Genomic DNA, 21,251 nt, shown 5'->3' on the forward strand with positions numbered 1-21,251 from the left:
ATATCTGCATAGTGCTCATTAAACATATTATCACCAAAAATCTGAGCATATTGGACCTGTTGGTAAATGCACAGAAACAATTTATCGAATGTCCTGAGTAAAGACATGTAAAAATGACAAGCCAAGGTATTTGTATATTGCACGCTACGGCGCCAAAAGCTCTCTACAATATTCTGCCCTCCAGGTTGCCATAAAATGGAAATACAATAAAAGAATTGAAACGTGCTGCGGTACTTTTTGCACATACGGAAAGAGACATTATTGCCTAAATGAAAACATAATTTCCTAAAAGAAACAGAGACAAAATTCAGACGTAACACTCGAGAGCTTGTTAAATTAAAAAAACACAAGAAAATAACTCGATGCTAGTGTCGGTGTTATCACCACGGAGCTACAATTACTCACATGTGTGTATGTCCAACATAAATGCCAGCATCCGGGTAATCATTGCTCCAATAGACAGGACTGCAAGGCCCACAATCCTCTTGAACGGCCATGCAAATACCCGATTCCGTACATACCAACTGTGTTCCAGTTTAGATTGAAAATGCAACTTGTGTTTATTTTCCCGTAGCGAAAATAGTCATTTCATCTTCACAAGTTTGTATTGTAGGAAAATGTATTAAATGTCGCAATAAATCAGCAGCACCAATTATTACTGTGTGAAGGACACACCCAACGGGGTCGGAGGAGACCGGTCGATGTAAATATGTTATGCCTCAACAAAACCTCACCGCTTTTGCTTCGGCATCCACGGTGCCCAGTCACCAAAGGTCGCCAGTATTCTGGGCAAGGCATTTCTAGCTGAGGGCACACAGAACCAAGTGCTGGCAGCATCTATATATATATGTATGCGCATATATATGTGGAAAGATATATGCATATATATATTGACATATGTATACATATATATCTTTATATATATGCATATATATGTATGCATGTATATAGGTAAGTGTGTAGGCCTCCTTTTGTCTCTTGGTTGGGAGCAGTCAGGAGCCTCACACCTGATGCAAATGCAGCAGGGAAAACAAAGGCTCACACTGTGTTAGCACTTCACACATACTTAAGAAAGGCAGATTGTGGACAATGACACAAGCAAATGAAAAATATGGGCAGAGAGTGGGTGGAGCTTCAAGTCCATACCTGAATACAGCATGCCTCGCAGAGCAGCGCATGTACTGCCCAGGCTCGACCTAAAAACAGTATTTGATGCCCAAATGCCTCGCATAGCATTGGCGCTACACATACACAACCTTGTACAGGCCCCACTAACTACTGCACACACCTCTTTAACTACAGAACACACATTTCAACTCATGCTCATTAACGCTCACTCAGCATACTCCATGCACCAGACGTCGCAGATCACATCAGCTATGACAAGCTTGACACCCTCCTCACCACAAAAACATGGCGCACACCCACATCATCACACATCCTACGAACCATCTCCACACAGGCTACAGCAGCCGTCGTGTGGACTGTGCACAAAAGAAGGGAGGAGGCTTCGCTATCATCCGTAAATCATCTTGGTCCTGCACCTTATGCAAGTAACGCTCAACGCCAAAGCCTCCTTGGGCGTATAAGATCATAATTGATGAATTCTCGGGGGGTCTCACCACCTCATCTTTCAGACACACCCACACCACCCTCTTGGGTAACTTCACCTTCCCAGAAAACCAAAGCTCAAAAAACACAAGAGACACCCTCACCTACCTCATCGACACACTCAACACGATACAACACATCGCTCAACCAACACGCTTCAAACGCCACAACTATGACCTAGTCTTCTCAACAGCACCAGCAATCTAACGCAAACCACACATGCTCCAGACCAGACCACCTCACCATCTCTATCTCCCTTCTCAGCATCTATCAACAGACTGCCTGTTCTGCAGTGGTTTCTACATCCTGGTGCAAGAGAGCGCCTCGTGGCAGCAGTGTTCAGCCGCACAGGCACCTGGGGAGGATGTGGCCTAACACCCAGAGCGGACAACTTCTGCGTGGAGGATCGGGTAGGTTCGAGTCTCGGCAATTACTCTAAACATCCTGTGATTCTGGCCAAATCACCTATTCCCCCCCCCCCCCCGCCGATCAAAGATGAATGTGTCCTCGTGTAACACAACTGGTGCTCATGTGAAGCGCTCCGATACCCTCGTGTCGAGGTCGCGCTATAGAAAACTGCAAATGTAGCGCCAAGAAGCAGGAGCAGACAGAGCTTGTCTTGCCAGCCTCATAGACTTGCGCTCTGTCCAGTTTGTAACGTGTCCCAGCAGGAGGCGCTCTGCAGCCCTGACCTCTGCACTCCATCACCAGGGACCGTCACCAGGGGGGTAGGGAGCACTCACTCTATTCTTCAAGGGTGGGCAGTGGCAGGGGCGCCGGAAAGTGCTCTCATGCCCACAGCCCCTGTTCTTGCCCCCATCGCTTGGTTAACGCCTGGTCTGCAGTGGTTTCTACATCCTGGTGCAAGAGAGCGCCTCGTGGCAGCAGAGTTCAGCCGCACAGGCACCTGGGGAGGATGTGGCCTAACACCCAGAGCGGACAACTTTGGAGCAGAGGATCAGGTAGGTTCGAGTCTCGGCAATGACTCTAAACATCCTGTGATTCTGGCCAAATCACCTATTCCCCCCTGCCGAGCAAAGATGAATGTGTCCTTGTGTAACACAACTGGTGCTCATGTAAAGCGCTCCGATACCCTCGGGTCGAGGTCGCGCTATAGAAAACTGCAAATGTAGCGCCAAGAAGCAGGAGCAGACAGCGCTGGTCCTGCCAGCCTCATAGACGTGCGCTCTGTCCAGTGTGAGGGAGAGAGAGGGGGGGGCACACAGCTCATGTGCCCCTACAGCTCTCACTCAGTGGTGCGCCCTTAAAATAACAAACGTATCAAGCATTGACAAACGCAACAGGCGGGGCTTTCGTTGCTTCTCTTTGTGTAATGCAAGCAGATGCCACAAAATTAAATCAAATCAAATGCAGGTGTCTAAACTTGGCTGCCGCACGTTTGCAATAAACATGTTCATATTATAAAACATTCACTGCTTTACTAGTGGGGTTTTTAAATAGCAAGCCCCTCGGTTGCATGGGACATTGTATGATTATTTGAGAAGGAGACGAGAATAAATCAACACCAAACCCTCTGATCACAAGAGCTCTGATCACAGGGACCTCTGACGCGTCACTCACGGGACTTACTACAACAGGTTTAAAACAAGCGCTCGCCATGACGTTGACTTTTGGCTTTTTTGCCCGTCCCACTTGAACGGCCTCGCCTGCTTTCCTTCTGAAGTAAAAGGTTTCTTATCTTCATGCTCAAAAAGCAGAAGGAAAATGTCACAACAAGCTCTTTTCCAATGGCTGGCCACCGTGTAGCATAAACGGTGACGTCAGCCAATGGAAAAAAGGGGCGGGGCTTAAAGCCCTTTACAGAATATACCTAAAAACATTAAATCTCGCCAGCGAGACTGCGCATGTGCGCAGCCCACGCTAGCCGAGACCTAAAGAACAACTGATGTACTAATGCTGAACAATGTAAAACATTCACCCGCAGTACAGAGATCTGGGCCTAAATCCATCAGTTTTTTTTGCACTCCATGCCATTCCAGTTTGAACCCAGCCATATGCAAATCAGTTTTGAGCAATGCCCTGTTATTAGGAGCCCCTAGCTATTTGTTAAAGAAGCTAGATCGCATCCAGATAATCACAGCTAAGTTAACATTGACTCGACCTCGACACTCATCTGCCACAAAGGCTTTGAAAGATCTCCACTGGCTGCGCATCAAGCAGAGAAGTTTAAATCTCCGTATTGTTCATAAGGCACTACACAATAAAGGACCAAAACCCTTACAAGCTAAACTAAAAATCATACTCCTGGCAGAAACCTTCGATCAACCACAGGCATGTATGTCCAAGAACTCAGATTTCAAAAAGTCAGACAAGGAGGACGTCCTTTTACCGTCAATTCAGCTCGGAAATGGAATAAATTACCAGCTCCATTAAGAGCTCACTCTGACTTATTAAAATTCAGGAAATCACTGAACACTTGGCTGTTTCCTCATTGATAACCTGCTTTTTCAGATCTCCATCAGTTGTTCTTTCTAACATAGTGGTTACAACTAGCGCCAGAATACCATCTTTGGTCACAGTGCGCTTTATAAATACTCCAAACAATACAATACCCTGCTTCCCATGGGAACAGTGTTCCCAGTCCGAACTGTCTGGAAACAAGCATCCTGGGACCAGTTTCGGGGTATCATCCCTCAACAGCCAGGCTAGCTTGACTCCATTTGCATGGTGAGCATGGGACCCATGTCTGGGCATACCATTCCCACTTAGGCCGACAAATGCAAAACAAAACAAAAAATTGATGGCCTGACGTGGGTCCCTTGCTCGCTGTGCCACTGGTTTCAAGCTAGCCTGTCTGAGAAGGGGTGATCCCCAGAAACTGTCCCAGGATGATTGTTTCAGGTCCAGAGAGGACCTGGCCTGGCAGTTTGGGCTGGACTGTTAGGAGGTTCGCCATCGTCCAGAGGTGGTTGACGACTGCCTGGGGCGAAATCCCCTTCAGCAGCCAGTCGTCAATGTAGTGGAAGACTAGTACACTCTACCTCAGTAGTTGTGCTGCGACCACCGCCATCACTTTCGTGAAAACCCAAGGGGCACTGGTGAGCCCAAAGGGAGCAGTGTGAACTGAAAATTTTCTTGACCCACTATGAACTGCGGGTAGTGCCTGTGGGCCTGCAGGATGGGGATAAGAAACTAAGCATCCTGCAGGTCCAATACCACCATCTAGTCTCCGTGGTCCAGGGCAGACAGGACCAGGCTAGTAATAGCATCTTGAAATCGTCCTTCTAGAGGAAGGCTATGAGAGGGCGGGGATCTAAATTAGGATGAAGGCTTCGTTCCCTTCTTCAGAACAAGGATGTAGCAGGAGTTACAGACAATTGCTACTTCCATGGCAGGAACCATCTCTATGGCCACTTTGACCAAAAGGGCTTGCACTTGCTGCTGTAAGATGGACAGATGACCCAGTGTCAACGGTCCTGACGGTGGTAGACGGTGCAGTACGGTAGTAAAAAGGGGGAGGGCGTAGCCCTGGCGGACAATTTGAAAGACCCACTTGTTTGTTGTGATGACCTCCCACCCCTGGAGCAAAACTAGATTCTGCCTTCGACAGGGTGGCAGTGTGGCAGCAAGTACACACTAAAGAGGTTTTGTGGATGCAGCCACTGGAGGGGCAGGGGGGCCTGAGCTGCACATCGCCCCGTGCTGACCTCATTGGCTCTTGGAACCGAGGGCTTGACCATGAAAGCGCTGAAAGGCCTGGTGGGCTGAAGGAGAAGTCTGGCATTGATGGACAGAAAAACCTCTATAAAGACGTCTAAATGGCTGGTGGAATTGCCCTGTGGTAACAGACAGGCCCACGGAACACGCTGTGACTCTGCTCTCTTTAAAGCACTCTAAAGATGAGGCCACTTTATCCCCACACAGGCACCATTTGAAGGGCATGTCCATTAAAGATGCCTGTGCTTACCCAGAGCGAGGGACAGCCACACTGGTTCTCACAACAGGTTCAGAGCAATCAGTCGTGTCCAGTCCTGAGTGTACTGCAAATATTTCAGGTCGTCCGGAACATCTGGTAAAACTTGAACCACTGTATCCCAAAGGGTATGGGCATAACAGGCCAATGAGGCAGCTGGCATTGACCAATCTTTGAGCAATGCTCATGGAGGTGAATAATATCATTTTTGTCAAAAGTCTTGATTCACCTTAATTAATGATCTAGTGGAGTGGTAAAGAAAGTATTTGGGTTGAACTTGATGGTGGAAGCTTTGACCACCCAGCTCTTTGCGCTAGAGAGGCATGATGCTGTGTTAGGGAGGCAGGGTAGATAGGTGGAAGGTGATGGCGACGTGCAACTTGTTGACTGACAGGCAGTCCAAAAAGAGCTTGGTCCAAGTGCCCAAAAGTATGTCAGCAAGCACCTCATTCAAGGGCAACAGTGGCTCAGTGGGAGCCTTACTAGGTTGCAATTCTTTGGTTAGAACATTAGTTTTGACTTCCATGGCTGCTAGATACAGGTCTAGCACTTCACCTTCCCTTCGCAACCCAATATGGAAAGAAGCACTTTCTTCTGTAGCAGAACCGGAGAGGAAACAGGTGAACAGAATCAGGCAAAATGACAAGTCTACTGGAATCATGTAGCTCCTTGTACCAGTTTTTGTCACAATACTGGGGAGATAGCTGTCCCCGTACTCAAAGTTGCTGTTCTCTGAAATTGTGCCAAAAAGGTTATGTAAAGTCTGGGTACTTCCATAAAATAAGGCTAAAGTGTCAGAGGGACAGATTTTGCATGCTGGATGGCACCAGGCATGACTTCTGTCAAGGTTGTGACGGATTCATTCGGAGCTGAACAGCACTATAATCTGTACATTTGCCGTCAATGTTGATGCAAATGGGGGACATTGCAGCTGGTGACGCCAGAGCCAAAGTGGGCACCTAAGTCAGTGCAGGACCAGATGTGGAACAAAGTGGCACAGGCGGCACCAAGGTCAGGCCTGCCAGTGAAAGTCCAAATGGAGGCCCCTGCAGTTCCTTGGGGCACTTAGGCGTACTAGAGGAGTCAGTAAAGAACCGAAGTTCTACAGTATACCCTCTTTGAAGGCATCTTTTTGCTGCGATGTGGCTGACACAACTGAAGTAAGGGTGAGTTGGGACCAGGGATGGAATCCACTCTGAAGGACATCAGTAGTGAGACAGAGAGCCACATTGACACTCTTGCACTCTCTCTAGAGTTATAAAGTGGTGGAATGGGTCTGTTTCTTATCTGGATTTTTTTATGTTTCTTCTTCGACTTAACCAAAAGCTTTAACCGCATCAAGGATCAGATGCGGGACCGGGCCAGGGATCTTCATTCTCACTTCGACCAGTCATGGTGCAGAGCTTGGCGACATAGAGCAGCTTAGTTTCATCCATAAAAACTATGGATAACGTTTTTCTTGAACATTATTTGCTAGGAAGAGTAGAAAATCTTCAGAAGAAAAGTCCTTAGAGGACTTTCTAACTGTGCATAGGAGAGAAAACGTTCGAGGAGTATACATTGAGAAGATTAAGCCTAACAACATTCAGATACCTAAATAATGAATAAGATGGTCTAGAAAGTCTCATGTATTAAAAGTATGCTGTTAATATTGCTATGTTAAATATATTGAAGACTTCCAGAATCTAAACTAAGAATAATTCAAAAGCATGTAAATCCAAAGAAGATCCATTGGCGGAAATAAAAGAGGGTGGGAAAAAAAGCATGTTCTACAAAACCAATCGAAGAATGAGTTGCATGTGCACATACAACCAACTAAACGACCCACATATGTTGAAGTTCACTCCAGCATGAGAAGGGGGGCATGACCGTCAACTCTTGTACCACTTACCTCCATCCTCCGGATGTCTATGGACAATACAGTTGTGAAAAAGAGCATTTGCAGGAAGAAGTCCGATACAAGCCCGACCACAGCAAAGAGGCAGAACTCCTGCAACAGAGAACAGAGGCAGTGTCAAAGGCAAAAAGATGACAGAGCAGGGCACACTGGCTAATGTTTGACAGGGCCAAATGGCAAAAGCAGTAGTGTAATGGCAGTTAACAGCAAACAGGGAATACATGGTTGATATAACATTACAATGAAATATAGTTAAACTGCTTTAAAATGTAAACAATATGTCTAGGATTTGTGAAAAACACTGATAACTGGAAGGTAGTGTATGGAAGGAAACAGAAGACTGGGTTTAATGCAAAAAGCTACTTTGCATTACAAAGCCAGTGCTGTCACCTCTGAAAAGACTTAGCATCAACTGAAAATACAAAAATGTGCATAGCATTTGGCAGCTACCATTGAGGCTAGTAGCGCATACTTTGATAATCCTTGCAAGTTGGAAGGGGTGGCAAAGAGGTGTTCCTAAAAGCAGCCTCTTTCTGAATCAGGCGCTTTGAGTTTCACAGTTTGCAATTAGATATGAAAATAATTGGACACCAGACAGCTATCAAATTTTAAGTGTGGATGCTAAAAGTTCCACTCCGAAGTACCAAAATATTGACATCAAAATTAAATATCAAGCTATTAAGTCTACTCTAACAAACAGACTCTATAAATTGGTTTCCAGCTTTACTTTGTTAGCATACTCAGTTACTATTGCTCCCATCTACACAATGAGGGGCCTTCAAATTTCTCTATTATCGCATGAACACGGTGGGGCATTACAACAATTGAGAGCTCTCCTTTAAACCTCTCCTGTGTCTCAATTAGTCCCGGATAATGTTCATGTTATTTTTACTGTATATTTAGGAATATAGATTGTTGCAAAGACAAAATAGCGGAAAACTGATAACTCTAAGAAACATCGCTGTTTTGGAGAATCACAAAGCCATAAAAACAATCAACCAAAGTCAGCTTAGAACTGATACTGCTTCTTTTCTAACCCAAAGAAAGCAAAAGGGAAGAAAATAGGAAAAGAAAGTTCCTTCGTATATTACCGTCCATTAGTCCCTACTTTTAGATTGTAAATCTTCCCCCGGCCAGTGGCCTCCAGAAGGAAGACCTGAACTGAATTAGGCAGTCACAGTTGAATTATCTTGGTATCAGTGTGACAGCTTCATATAATTCCGATAAATACAACACAACTCGATATGACAACCATCATCTCTTTCTGATAACCACTTCCCAACATCTCCAGGTATCGGCCTCCACTCCACAAAACCCTCCGCTTAGACATCAGTACACCACTCACCCTAAACACCCTTTCCCAATGAGATATCTTCTTTCTTGGTAACTTCTGATCCCTGTAAGTTATTTCTGCCAGCCTTCTCCATGTTAGTTGTTCCTTTCTTTATTAGTTGCTCCTCTCCTATTTAGGGGAGCAACTGATTCCTGGATTCAGACCCCTGTAGTTATTAGCCAAATGTCACCTTTTAGTACAACCACATCATATTTCTTTAAAGTACAGGTCCTGCCATGCATGTTAACTTAATATAGAGCTTACCCTCTACACCTCCCCTAGCTGAAATATGTAGAGAAGCTACACAAGCATTACTGTGGGTATATCCTAGCTAGACCGCATGCAATGGTTGGCTAGATGGTCCAAAGGACCTTATTTCAGACATCTGCTTCATCCATACGCTAGCCATAGCTTAGGAAAGGGTCCTGCTTTACAGTGTATGCAGAGCATGTCTACCTACAGTAACAAATGCTATGAACAGAAAATGTTACTTATCTTGTATGCATCTGTTTGTAGCACATACTGCAGTACACTCATGTGCAGCCACTCTTTTCCCTGGAAGCATCTAGATGTGATCACAGATTTCTTACTATAATAATTAACTTTGTTTCACAATGCATATGCGAACCATACTGCATTCGCTCGCCACTAACTATTACTCTGACACGCTGTGCAAAACAAATCTAACATGGAGTCAGTGCCCATGCACATTTCTTACTAAGGGAGGAGTTGTGCTACATCTTCTGACTAAAAAGACTTCTTCCAGGAAAACAACCTGCAAACACCTGAAAACCAACACTAGTTAGCAGGAGTATGAAGAGTATGTGAATCTACCACCCAAAAATGCTATGAACAGTTATTTATCGTCAGTAAGGATATTTCTGGTGGGTACATAATCATCCTGCAGATTACTCAGCTGATGACTACTCCCTCCAGGATTCAGAATGGTCTGGAAAACTTTGCAAAGAGGACGGAAGATGGCAACAACAGCAACAAATACATCAAACAACAAGACTACAAACTTTAGAATCCTATTACCACAGCACTAGCTCATCGAGGCAGAGAAAGGGCGGTGAAGAATCTGCAGGAAGAAAATGGATTTACTAGAAACATCATTACAGAGGTTAAGTAACTTCTGATGGATACATCTTCCTACAGTTAATTCACCATATGAAGTCCCAAAAATGGTGCCTTCTCAGGAGGTGGGCCTAGCATAATGGTTAACCAAGCAAATCATGCAAAACAGGTCTGACAAGTCATTGTCTGCCCAATATGTGAGGCAGCAGGACTTCGCAAAAATCTGCAAGAAGGACCATGTAGTCATCTGGCAAATGGCAGCTCGCAACAACTTTATTGTACATGATTAATAAAAAACCATTAGAGCATGTGTAATTATATGTAAAACCAAACGTAGTATCAGTGCGTATCACTACATCTATATAAAAACAAATAAAACTAATTCATATACGCTTTGCAGAGTTACGAATTTGATAAGATAAAAGTGCCTTACATTAACTTTAAAAAACAATGAGCCATGAATTTTACAAAGTTATACCTTTTAGCTGCATATTCTATCCATTTAGGTTCTGCATCAGAGCCTGCCTACATGTTCATATTTGGAGCTGATTAAAACTCTTTCGCAATACCTTTCTATGAGCATTCAACAGAACTGGAGATACGAATAAAGTATTTAAAAGAGTCTCTTTTTTGTGGCCACAGAGTCATGCATTGAACCATGTTACTTTCCATTTGGAAGCAGTCATTTGTAGGAATATTTCCCATCCTGTACAACAGAAATTCCAAATTGAAATTTAGCACAAATTAGATTTTAATTTATTGAAGACGTGTTGACTGCACATATGAATTTAGGACCATTCATGCAACGTTTTAGCAATGATTTATTAGAGAATTGTGAGATTCTTCTTAGACTTTAATTAACTAAGGTCTTGAAGACCACACAAGTCGACAAATTTTTACCTAACCCATGACTTTTTTTTTTGTCTATGGATATTTAGCAGTACGTATATTCCATAACTGATTTTTGGAATATTACTGACTCTTCAAGCTCAGGCATTAGTTATAAATTAAAATCACCACTTAGGAATCAGTATGCTGCATTGTTAAATCAGAAGGAATATGCTACTTACCAGTATGCATCTGTTCTTGGCATGTAGAGCTGCAGACTCACACACTGAGGATAAGATCGCCATCTGGTGTTGGGCTCGGATGATTGCAGGTTGTTGTTGTCTTCGGAAGAAGCCTTTGGTCACGAGATTGGTGACTCCTCCCCTGGACAACAGTGCGCATGGGCATCCACTCCATCGTCAGATTGTTTTTTCGCCATGATGGGAAAAGATGGAGTGTATAGGAATGAAAGAAAGGATGTCCATGTGCAATGTCTAAGTAAGACAGATGCTGGAACAGATAAAGGTCCCGGGGAGGCGGGTGGGTGTGTGTGACTCTGCAGCTCTACATGCCAAGAACAGATGCATACTGGTAAGTAGCATATTCCGTTCGAGGCATATGAGCTGCAGATCACACACTGAGGATAGATTATATAGCAGTGCTTCCCCTTAGCGGTGGTCGCCTGTATCCGTTGCAGCAGTTTGAAATAAAGTTTTTAGGACAGCCTGGCCCACTGAGGCCTGTTGTTTGGCTTGCACATCAACACAGTAGTGTTTAGTGAAGGTATGCGTGGTAGACCACGTGGCTGCCTTGCAAATGTCTTCTAAGGGAATGTTACCTAAGAAGGCCATAGAAGCCCCTATTTTACGCGTGGAGTGCGCCCTAGGGGGAACTGTAAGTGTACGTTTAGCCTTTTGGTAGCATATTTGGATGCACTTAACTATCCACCGGGCTATACCGGATTTGGAGATGGGATTGCCTTTATGTGGTGGTGCGAAAGCAACAAAGAGTTGTTTTGTCTTTCGAAAAGGTTTTGTCCTGTCGATGTAATAAAGCAAGGCTCTTTTGACATCTAAGATATGTAGGGCCCTTTCAGCTACGGAGTCTGGGTTAGGGAAAAAGACTGGTAGCTCTACAGATTGGTTAAGGTGGAAAGGGGAAATCTCTTTTGGAAGAAATTTAGGGTTTGTCCTAAGAACCACTTTGTTACGGTGTAGTTGTAAGAAAGGTTCCTCTAGCGTAAGGGCTTGTATTTCACTTACTCTTCGTAGGGAAGTGATTGCGATAAGGAAAGCTACCTTCCATGTCAGGAATTGTAATTCACATTTGTGCATGGGTTCAAATGGGGGACCCATAAGTCTTGTTAGAACCACATTGAGATTCCACACTGGGGAAGGTGGTAATCTTGGGGGAAGAATTCTTTTGAGACCTTCCATAAACGCTTTGATGGCTGGTACCTTAAAAAGGGACAGGTGTTGCCTATTTTGCAAGTATGCTGCCAAGGCTGCTAGGTGTAAACGTATAGAGGAATACGCTAGATTGCATCTTTGTAAGTGTAGTAGATAGCAAATGATGTTTTGGATGGAAGCATCCAATGGATGTATGTCATTATTAGCGCAGTAGATGGCAAATCGTTTCCATTTTGCGGCATAACATGCTCTAGTAGTAGGTCGTCTGGCTTCCTTTATGATATTCATACAGTCTGGAGGGAGATTGAGGTACCCGAACTCTAAGACCTCAGGAGCCAGATCGCTAGGTTCAGTGTTTGAGGATCTGGGTGTCTGATTTCTCCATGGTTCTGGGTTAATAGATCCGGGGAGAGGCGTAGCTTTTGATGTGGAACTAAAGATAGTTCCAGAAGTGTGGTGAACCACGGTTGACGTGCCCAAGTGGGAGCTACTAGTATTAGTGTTAGTGACTGTTGTTTCAGTTTGCGTACCACAAATGGAACGAGTGGGAGAGGCGGAAAAGCGTACGCAAATCTGCCTGACCAGTTCATCCATAGGGCATTGCCCTTTGACTGTGGGTGTGGAAACCTGGCGGCGAAGGTTGGGCATTTTGTGTTTTCGGGAGTGGCGAACAGGTCTATGTCTGGTTGTCCCCATTTTTGGAAGAAGGGAAGTAGAACCTTGGGGTGTAATTCCCATTCGTGGATCTGCTGTGTGTGGCGACTTAGGAGGTCGGCCACCTGATTGTGGATTCCTGGGAGATGCTCTGCTAACAGGTAGATGTTTTGGGGAATTGCCCATCTCCAGATTTGCTGTGCCAGTTGGGACAGTTGGAGAGAATGTGTCCCTCCTTGTTTCTGTATATAATACATTGTCGTCATGTTGTCTGTGCGTATGAGGACAGTTTTGTTCTTTAGGTGTACCTGAAAGGATTTTAGTGCCAGGAACACTGCTAAGAGTTCCAGGTGGTTGATGTGGAGCAGTTTCTGTTGACTGGTCCATCAGCCCTGAGTGGTATGTTGAAGGAGGTGGGCTCCCCACCCCGTGAGAGATGCGTCGGTAGTCAGCACAACTTGTGGAAGAGGCTCTAAGAACGGCCGCCCTTTGGACAGGTTGATGGTGTTCCACCATTTCAGTGAGCGAAGTGAGCGACTGTCCACCAACACCAGATCGGTAAGTTGTCCGTGAGCTTGGTTCCACTGTTGTGCTAGACATTCCTGTAAGGGACGCATTTGAAGTCGTGCGTGTGGGACTATGGAGATGCATGACGCCATTATGCCTAGGAGCTGCATGAATACTCTTGCTGGAAGAGATGGATGAGTTTGAAATTGAGAGATGAGATTTTGTATACTGGCTATCCTGGCAGTGCTGGGATAAGCTATGGCTTTGGATGTATCTATGGTTGCTCCTAGATACTGATGTAAGTGGGAAGGCTGTAGATGGGATTTGGGGTAGTTGATAGTGAATCCCAAAGTGTGGAGGGTTTGAATAGTGCGATGAGTGTGGAGAACGCATTTTTGGTGAGTATTGGCTTTTATGAGCCAATCGTCCAGATAGGGGAAGACATGGATCTGTTGTCTTCTGAGGTGCGCTGCCACGACTGCTAAGCACTTGGTGAACACTCTGGGTGCTGTTGTTACTCCGAATGGGAGAACTGTAAATTGATAGTGTTGCCCATCTACCACAAATTGTAGATATTTTCTGTGAGCGGGATGCATAGGGATGTGAAAGTACGCGTCCTTGAGGTCTAAATGTGGCAAGGAAGTCTCCCTGCTGTAATAGTGGGAGGACTTGTTGGAGGGTGGTCATATGAAAATGATCCGAATTTATATGCTGGTTTAGTAGTCTGAGATCCAGTATGGGTCTTAATGTTTTGTCCTTTTTGGGAATGAGGAAGTATAGGGAGTATACCCCTGTTCCCTGATGTTGAAGAGGGACTGGTTCTATTGCATGTTTTTGTAACAGGGATTGAACTTCTTGTTTGAGGAGAGAGAGATGATGTGAGGACATTGGACGTTGTTTGGGTGGTATGTTTGGGGGGGATTGAAGTAGTTCGAGGCAGTAGCCAGACTGGATAATTTGTCTTACCCACCTGTCTGTGGTGATGGAAGTCCAGACAGGTAGGAATTGTTGGAGTCGCCCCCCGACCGGAGTGGAATGGTCTGGGGGGAGTGGTGGCAAGTCACTGTTTGGTGGCTGGGGAGGTGCGGGTGTTGTTGTTGTTGCCCCGCCCTCGACCTTTGTTATTGTTTCCCCTATAACCTCCTCGAAAATATCCTCTGTTAGGGGATGTTTGTCCAGAATTTTTAAAGGTGGACGTTTTCTCAGTACCCGTATTTTTGGAGCCTCCTCTATAAAAGGAGCGACAAAAGGAACCCCGGGTTTGAGGAGACTGCAGTGCTCCCATAGATTTGGCAGTCTCATTATCTTTTTTCATTTTTTCTAATGCAGTGTCCACTGCAGGGCCAAATAGCTGCTCTTGGTTGAAAGGTTGAGCTAGAATTGCGGTTTGAACCTCCGGTTTAAAACCGGAAATACGGAGCCAGGCATGTCGTCTCAGTAAGACGCTAGTATTGACCGCCCTAGAAGCAGTGTCTGCCGCATCTAAGGCGCATTTAATGGAGGCATTAGATATTAATTTGCCTTCTTGAATGAGGTCAGTGGCCTGGGATTTAAAGGGTTCAGGCAGATGTTGCATAAGGTCCTCAAGTTGGTCATAATGCGCCCTATCATACCGGGCTAACAGGGCCTGGGTATTGGCAATACGCCAGTGGTTCGCCGCCTGTGCGGCGACTCGTTTGCCTGAGGCCTCTAAAAGCTTAGACTCCTTGTCCGGGGGAGGCGTTTCTCCAGTTGTCTGTGAGTTAACACGCTTCCTGGCATTTGATACGACCAAGGAGTCTAAAGGGAGCTGGGCTTTAATGTATGCAGGGTCCTGCAGGGCTGGTCGGTACTTTTTTTCGATGCGTGGGTTGAGAACCCTAGCTCTAACAGGGTCTTTAAAGACTTCAGTGGCATGCTTTATAACCCCTTTAATCTTGGGCAGTATGTGAACAGTTTTTTGGGACTGCTCAAAAGTATCGAGGAGAAAGTCCTCTTCAAGGGCGTCCGTGTGCATTGTGACGCCATGGAATGTTGCTGCCCTATTTATTAGTTGGCCAAACCCCAAATGGTCATCAGGAGGGGAGGGCTTGGAGGGGTAGGTAGTGGGGTCAGGCATGTCAGGCATTGGATAAGACCAGTCATCTACTGGTGCTGTGTCTGGGAACGTAAAAGGGTCGTTTGGATCAACAGGATCATTAAATAAATCAGGGTCCGCCCCTCCCCCTAAGTCATCATTATCATCCTGTGGAGGAGGTGAATGATAGGGAGATGGTAAAGGTAAAGGAGAAGGAGAAGGAGGAGGAGGAGGGGGGGACGGGTTAGGAGGTAACACAGGAGAGGAAGGACGAAGTGGCGAAGTAGCACAGTCCTTCTTCCGTATGGGAGCTGGAGGTGGTGTGATGTCCAGCTTCGGTTTCTTGTATGGGACGGCAGTCACATGTCCGGTTTTGGGATTGATGTAGATCCGCTTTTGAGTAGGATCTGGGCGAAAAAGTTCATCCGGCTCCGAAAGTGGTGGTGGCGATGGCCGTTTCGGGTCTTTATGAACTTTTTTCGGTGTGGACGTAGTTTTTGGTGCCGATGGATTTTTCGGTGCCGATGGATTTTTCGGTGCCGATGGAGTTTTCGGTGCCGATGGAGTTTTCGGTGCCGATGGAGTTTTCGGTGCCGATGGAGTTTTCGGAGCCGATGGAATCTTCGGTGCTGAGGGACTTTTAGGCATCGATGTCGAAGAACGTTTCGGCGCCGGTGGAGACTTCGGCGCCGAGGAACGTTTTGGTGGCGAAGGAGATTTCGGTCTTGAAGCCTGTTTCGGTGCCGACAGTGGAGTTTTCGGTGCCGAAGGTGTTATAGGTACAATAACATGAGGTTTGCTCGAGCCCGAGCCACCTACAGGCTTAGATGTCTTCGGAGCCGGGCCCGAGGGCGGGGCTTCTGAAGAGGATTTCCGGTCGCGACTGGGCCCAGCTGGCGGAGTCTTGACCAATGTCCTTTTGGATGGGGCAGGGGCAGGGGGGGTGGTACTCACACGCTGCCCTGGAGTGATGAGGTCATCGGAATCGTCGGCCTCGGACACGATCTAGAGATCTTCGGTGTCATCTTCAGGAACATCCTGAGCAAATATGTCCTCCGGTTCTGGAGCTGGTTTGGCCATAATATGGCGTCGAGCTCTTCGGTCCCGGAGGGTCTTCTTGGAACGGAAAGCGGCACAAGCTGGACAGTTCGATTCGCTGTGTTCCGGCGACAGGCAGAGGTTACAAACCTCGTGGTGATCACTGTGGGGGAACTTCGCTCCACACTGGGGGCATTTTTTGAAGGGTGTCCTGTCCATCAGCCGCTTCCGGAACCGGTCCGAGTTGATTTCGATGTCGATGGAATGAAGATTGAAGAGTTAAATCGATTGCTGGAAGTTTTCTGCTGGAGCGGAAAAAGTTCATCCGAACCCAATGGCGGAAAAAAACAATCTGACGATGGAGTGGATGCCCATGCGCACTGTTGTCCAGGGGAGGAGTCACCAATCTCGTGACCAAAGGCTTCTTCCGAAGACAACAACAACCTGCAATCATCCGAGCCCAACACCAGATGGCGATTTTATCCTCAGTGTGTGATCTGCAGCTAATATGCCTCGAACATAATGTATTCTAGTTTATCAATTATAATTTTTTGTTTATTTCAGGGGGTTAATGTAACTAATAATTAATATTTATAAGTATTAAAGGGGCCTCACTTCGAGAAGGAGCCTATTTTTTTTATCATAATCCCAAGTAACCAAGGTGCCGTTATATTCAGAGAAGATTTCCAACTGCAAGGCTACTGCTGTGTAAATAGATATGCCTCCTTTTGGCGGGCCTTTATTATCTACTCTTGTAGCCAAAACATGATATTTGATGTATCCTATTAGAGGGTATGAAGATTTGCACCAAGTTTCTTGAAAAAGCAATGTCAAAATTTTGCCAAAACTGTATTACATTACCGACTGAACGTGAGCCGGCCACCCCTTCTATGTTCCACAAACAAATCTTTAATAATTCTGGATGACTTAAAACAGGGTTTCTTTGTCATTAATTCTTATAACATAATATTGACAGGAGCCAGCTCCAATCTGATTCCTTTTGCAGCTTATCTACATTAAACTTGCACTGTCGCTTCAGATTATTTCACACATAGATTTTTAGGCCTATAAGTTCTGTGAATTTTTTATTTTCTCGGCCTACAGGCACTAAGACTAGAGAGTTATGTAGGCATGTCTGCATAGCCCCCAAGTCGGAATGCTTTCCGTTCCATATCTTTCACGGGTAAGAGAATATCTGAGTAATGGGATTATCAAATAATAACTTTTCAAACTAAATATATGCGCAGAAGGAGCTCGTAGTCCAGGTAAAAATCAGGAATTGCATTAAAAAATAGATGAGTTGGAGGTAAAAAAAAAACCAGTATTTATGACTTGATTTTATGAGTTCTAGAACATTAGTGGATTGCTAGAGTTTTAAAATGTTGCCCCTATTTCATATATCATTAAAATCTAGAATTAAACTTGGGTGGAATAATAATTTATTTGAACAGTAGGGCATTTGTTTCATAAACTCCAGTTTGGGTGGACTCTGATCATCCACCATATTAGGATTTGCATCACAGGTTTGTGCTTCCAAATTACTGTCTAGTTGTGAAAATGTTTTCTACGCAATAGGTCAGATGCTGTCCTCTACTTCCATTTTTTGGAGATATTGTAAAGTTGTGTGTTCTATCAGATACAGTAGTCCGTGTCTTTCAGTTTACAATAAGATTTTCAGTGAAAGATTGAACGTTTATATGGTCTTTAAAGAGAGGTAGTGATCTTCAGCCTCTTGAGTATATTGTTTTAGCAAATCTTCACTTTTTTTTTTTCAACCGACTATTACCAAATCAAAATGATTATTCACTTCGGATTTAAAAATTAGAAAAAATGTGGGCTTTTTGGAGTGCTGACACGGAATAGAAGGGAGGATACAGGCTGTTGATGTCTTTTCCTTGTTAACTTCTTACATTTCCTTCCCATTTCTCCCCAGTCCATGGGGTTTTTGATAAGGCAATTTCGTCAACATCAAATGTGTTATATACATGTACAATAGGAGTGTTATTCAAATCAGATTGCAACTTTTGGGTACTTGCGTAGTTTTGGGCAATTCTATATTTAGCAATTTCAAATTGTAATTGATCATTTAATCTTGGTGTTATGTTGAGTTTAGTAGACGGAGGTGAAAGAGACTTAGTTCCGATTTCCAGATATGCTTTTGTTGGATACATATTAATCTCTTTGTTGCAATAAGTTATTATTTCTATCACTTCAACCAATTAGTTTAGGATACTTGGAAGTGTTTCTAGTTTATTTATTAGGGGGGCATGTACAAGACTTAGGAAAGTGGATTGTCTTAGTTTTTGCATGATGTATTAGTTCATTAAGACACTAACGCTTAATATTGATTTCCGACACTTAAATAGCAAGATTATGGAGAACGTCACCTTGCAGTTCTAACATATCAGATTGTAAATTAAGAGCTTTCACTGTGACATCATGGGACCCAAGTAGGGATTTCCACAATGGAAAGTTTACAATCAGGTCTATTGTTCCAGTGTCCTGTAAATTAAAAGCTTTGGACTTAAACTTATTGCATAATGTGCTGTGAATTTTGGAAGTCTTATTGTCTCCTGTTGTTGAATAATTGAAAGGAATGATAGGTTAATCAACTCCTCTTTAAAGGTATTATTTATCGATTGGGCAGAGGACGCGTTGGGTTTACGTTTAGAGATTTGTCCACCTATTTCAGAAACTATTATTGTTTGTTTAAAGTATTTATGCAACCTCATAGAAGACTTTCTTGTATGTACTTTACCACCTAGGGTTTTTTATACATGTTGAGACGGCCAGCAAATGTGTCCTTAGTTCGTTTTCTCCTTTTAAATTTTGTTGGTGGGGCTGCAACCATTCTAGGATGGCCCGACCTCATCCTAGGTTGTTCCCAAGTCAGGCGAGTGGAAATCTCAAATCAAATGTTTTGATTGCAACACCCTTTTAAGTAGATCACTGTAGACCAATATTTATAGAGTACAGAGCATAGAATATCCTGGGGAGGGACGGGGTGTTGGGTGTATCTCAATTTGTTGCTGCCTATTTGCACGCTCCTCTTTCACTCTACACTACATGGGACGAAAACACAGTGACAGAATAGGGGCTACTTATGTCCAGACAAAAGTGCCATTTAAAGTTTATACTCTGGAAGACGTTGTTTCCCAACATTAGCAACGCCGGGATCCAAGTTTTCTTCTACTACATCCACAGTCTAAACTAGTGTTTGTTTTTTCTACATACAATTGTGTTACTGGATCTGAATAGTAATGACTTTTGGCTATTTGTTTGTCTAACTAACGCAGACCTTAACCATCCTGTTTTTCAATGAATCAAGACAATACTGCAACGTAGAGAAATCCACGGGGCGTTCTTTAAATAGATTAATAATCTCAATAAAATAGTATGCAGGTTACTTCTGCTAAGAATAAACACACGTTGGTAACTGAGCTTTGAAGAAAAAAAACAAGTCACACATCACAATTAGTAAGACAAAATAAAAATAACATAAGTCTTAAACAATGCAGTTTCACTTTCCATGACAATGTTAAGGAGTAAATCCAAATACAAGTTGCATCTTCATTTTGTTCAATTTCACACCAACTTCAGCTTGCTCAATTTAACCCCAATAGGGCAACAAGTGGCACTAGGGGGTCACCATCATGTAGACAGCCTCCTCAGCACAAACCACCCCCTTTGGGTCACCCCACCCCCACAACAGCAGCAAAAACCGCAACCTACGGTACACTCACAAGAAAGTACCCCCACCAGTGAGGTATGCGGTAACAGCGTCTCCTGTTGCAAAAGCGGGTCTGCTAAGTGCTAGAGAAAAAGAGGTTGCTAAATGCAGAGTACTAACAGATCAGAACACCAAATCCTCCTTGCCCAAGCTGCTCTCTAGCATTCAGCACTTCCCTCAGTTCTCAGGATATCTGCAGGATCTGTGTAAATTTGTACAGTAGGCCCCAGAATTAGCTGAACCTGTTGACATCACCAAAGGAACCATGCAATGGGCAGTGTAAGGCATAAAACTGAGGATACTACCTTTTCTGGGACGTGGTAAAGAGATCCAAGAACAGACCTGCAATCTGGAGAAGTTTGCCTCTGTCACCTTGAGTTGTTGTTCCCACTTGCGTTCCTCCACCGCGAAGCAATAGCGCATCCACCCTCTCTTGAGGGAGCTTCCCAGGTGAGAAGCCACTGGGTAGATTCCTTATCACTTCCACTGGCAAATCGCGTCCCAACCAGGGCTGGACTGGGAACCAAAACCGGCCCTGGCAAACTGCTCGGCCGGGGGTTGGGGGTGCGGCCAAACGGTTTGTCGGGGCCGGTTTTGGACGATTTTGTTACAGCTCTGCTGCAAAAACGGCCCTGTAACAAAACCGGCCCCCAGGAGCCCAAAACCGGCCCACAATCTGGTGGCCCACCAGGTAAACGCCCGGTGCCCGCTACAGCCAGTCCGGACAGGAATTGGTCAACTTCTGAGTTATTATCTTCCATGCACCCGTAGTCCATATGCTCTGTAGTGGAGGAATATGAATCAGAAAATCTCCTCTAAACATCTGAATCCTCGGGCCCTGTGGAGTAGATCACTTAGTGGTTCGTTTTTGTAGTTATTACTGACTTTTGCCACTTGGATGAAATTTTCACCTATCAACTCCGTGGTTGACACCAGAGTCCCTCTGTGGGTGGTATCACCGCCTACTTTGAGGTGAGCACTGAGGAAGACCCTGAGCATACAAGGAAAAATATCTTGATTGATTTTTGACTTCACCTTAGGCACTGGGACCAAAGCTTGCAAAGGCATGGTGTCAGAGTCACAAGAGATCACCAAACCGCCTGTATCCAGCCAACATTGGGAATGATTCAGAAGGTTGCAAGACAGTCGTAAAACAATGCAGGATAGCTACCTGCAA

General features: G+C 44.7%; 1 protein-coding gene across 3 annotated transcripts in view; it reads right to left on the reverse strand.

The window, feature by feature from the left end:
- Window positions 1-21,251, reverse strand: part of SCAP (SREBF chaperone) — a 654,188-nt gene that overhangs the window by 263,509 nt on the left and 369,428 nt on the right. For all 3 annotated transcript variants that reach the window (XM_085628619.1, XM_085628621.1, XM_085628620.1), the window contains exon 11: window positions 7,437-7,535. In XM_085628619.1, coding sequence (XP_085484745.1) covers window positions 7,437-7,535 — 99 coding nt within the window. The remainder of the gene's footprint in view (window positions 1-7,436; window positions 7,536-21,251) is intronic.

This window comes from Triturus cristatus, chromosome 10 (assembly GCF_964204655.1).
Source record: "Triturus cristatus chromosome 10, aTriCri1.1, whole genome shotgun sequence".
Taxonomy (NCBI): Eukaryota; Metazoa; Chordata; class Amphibia; order Caudata; family Salamandridae; genus Triturus; species Triturus cristatus.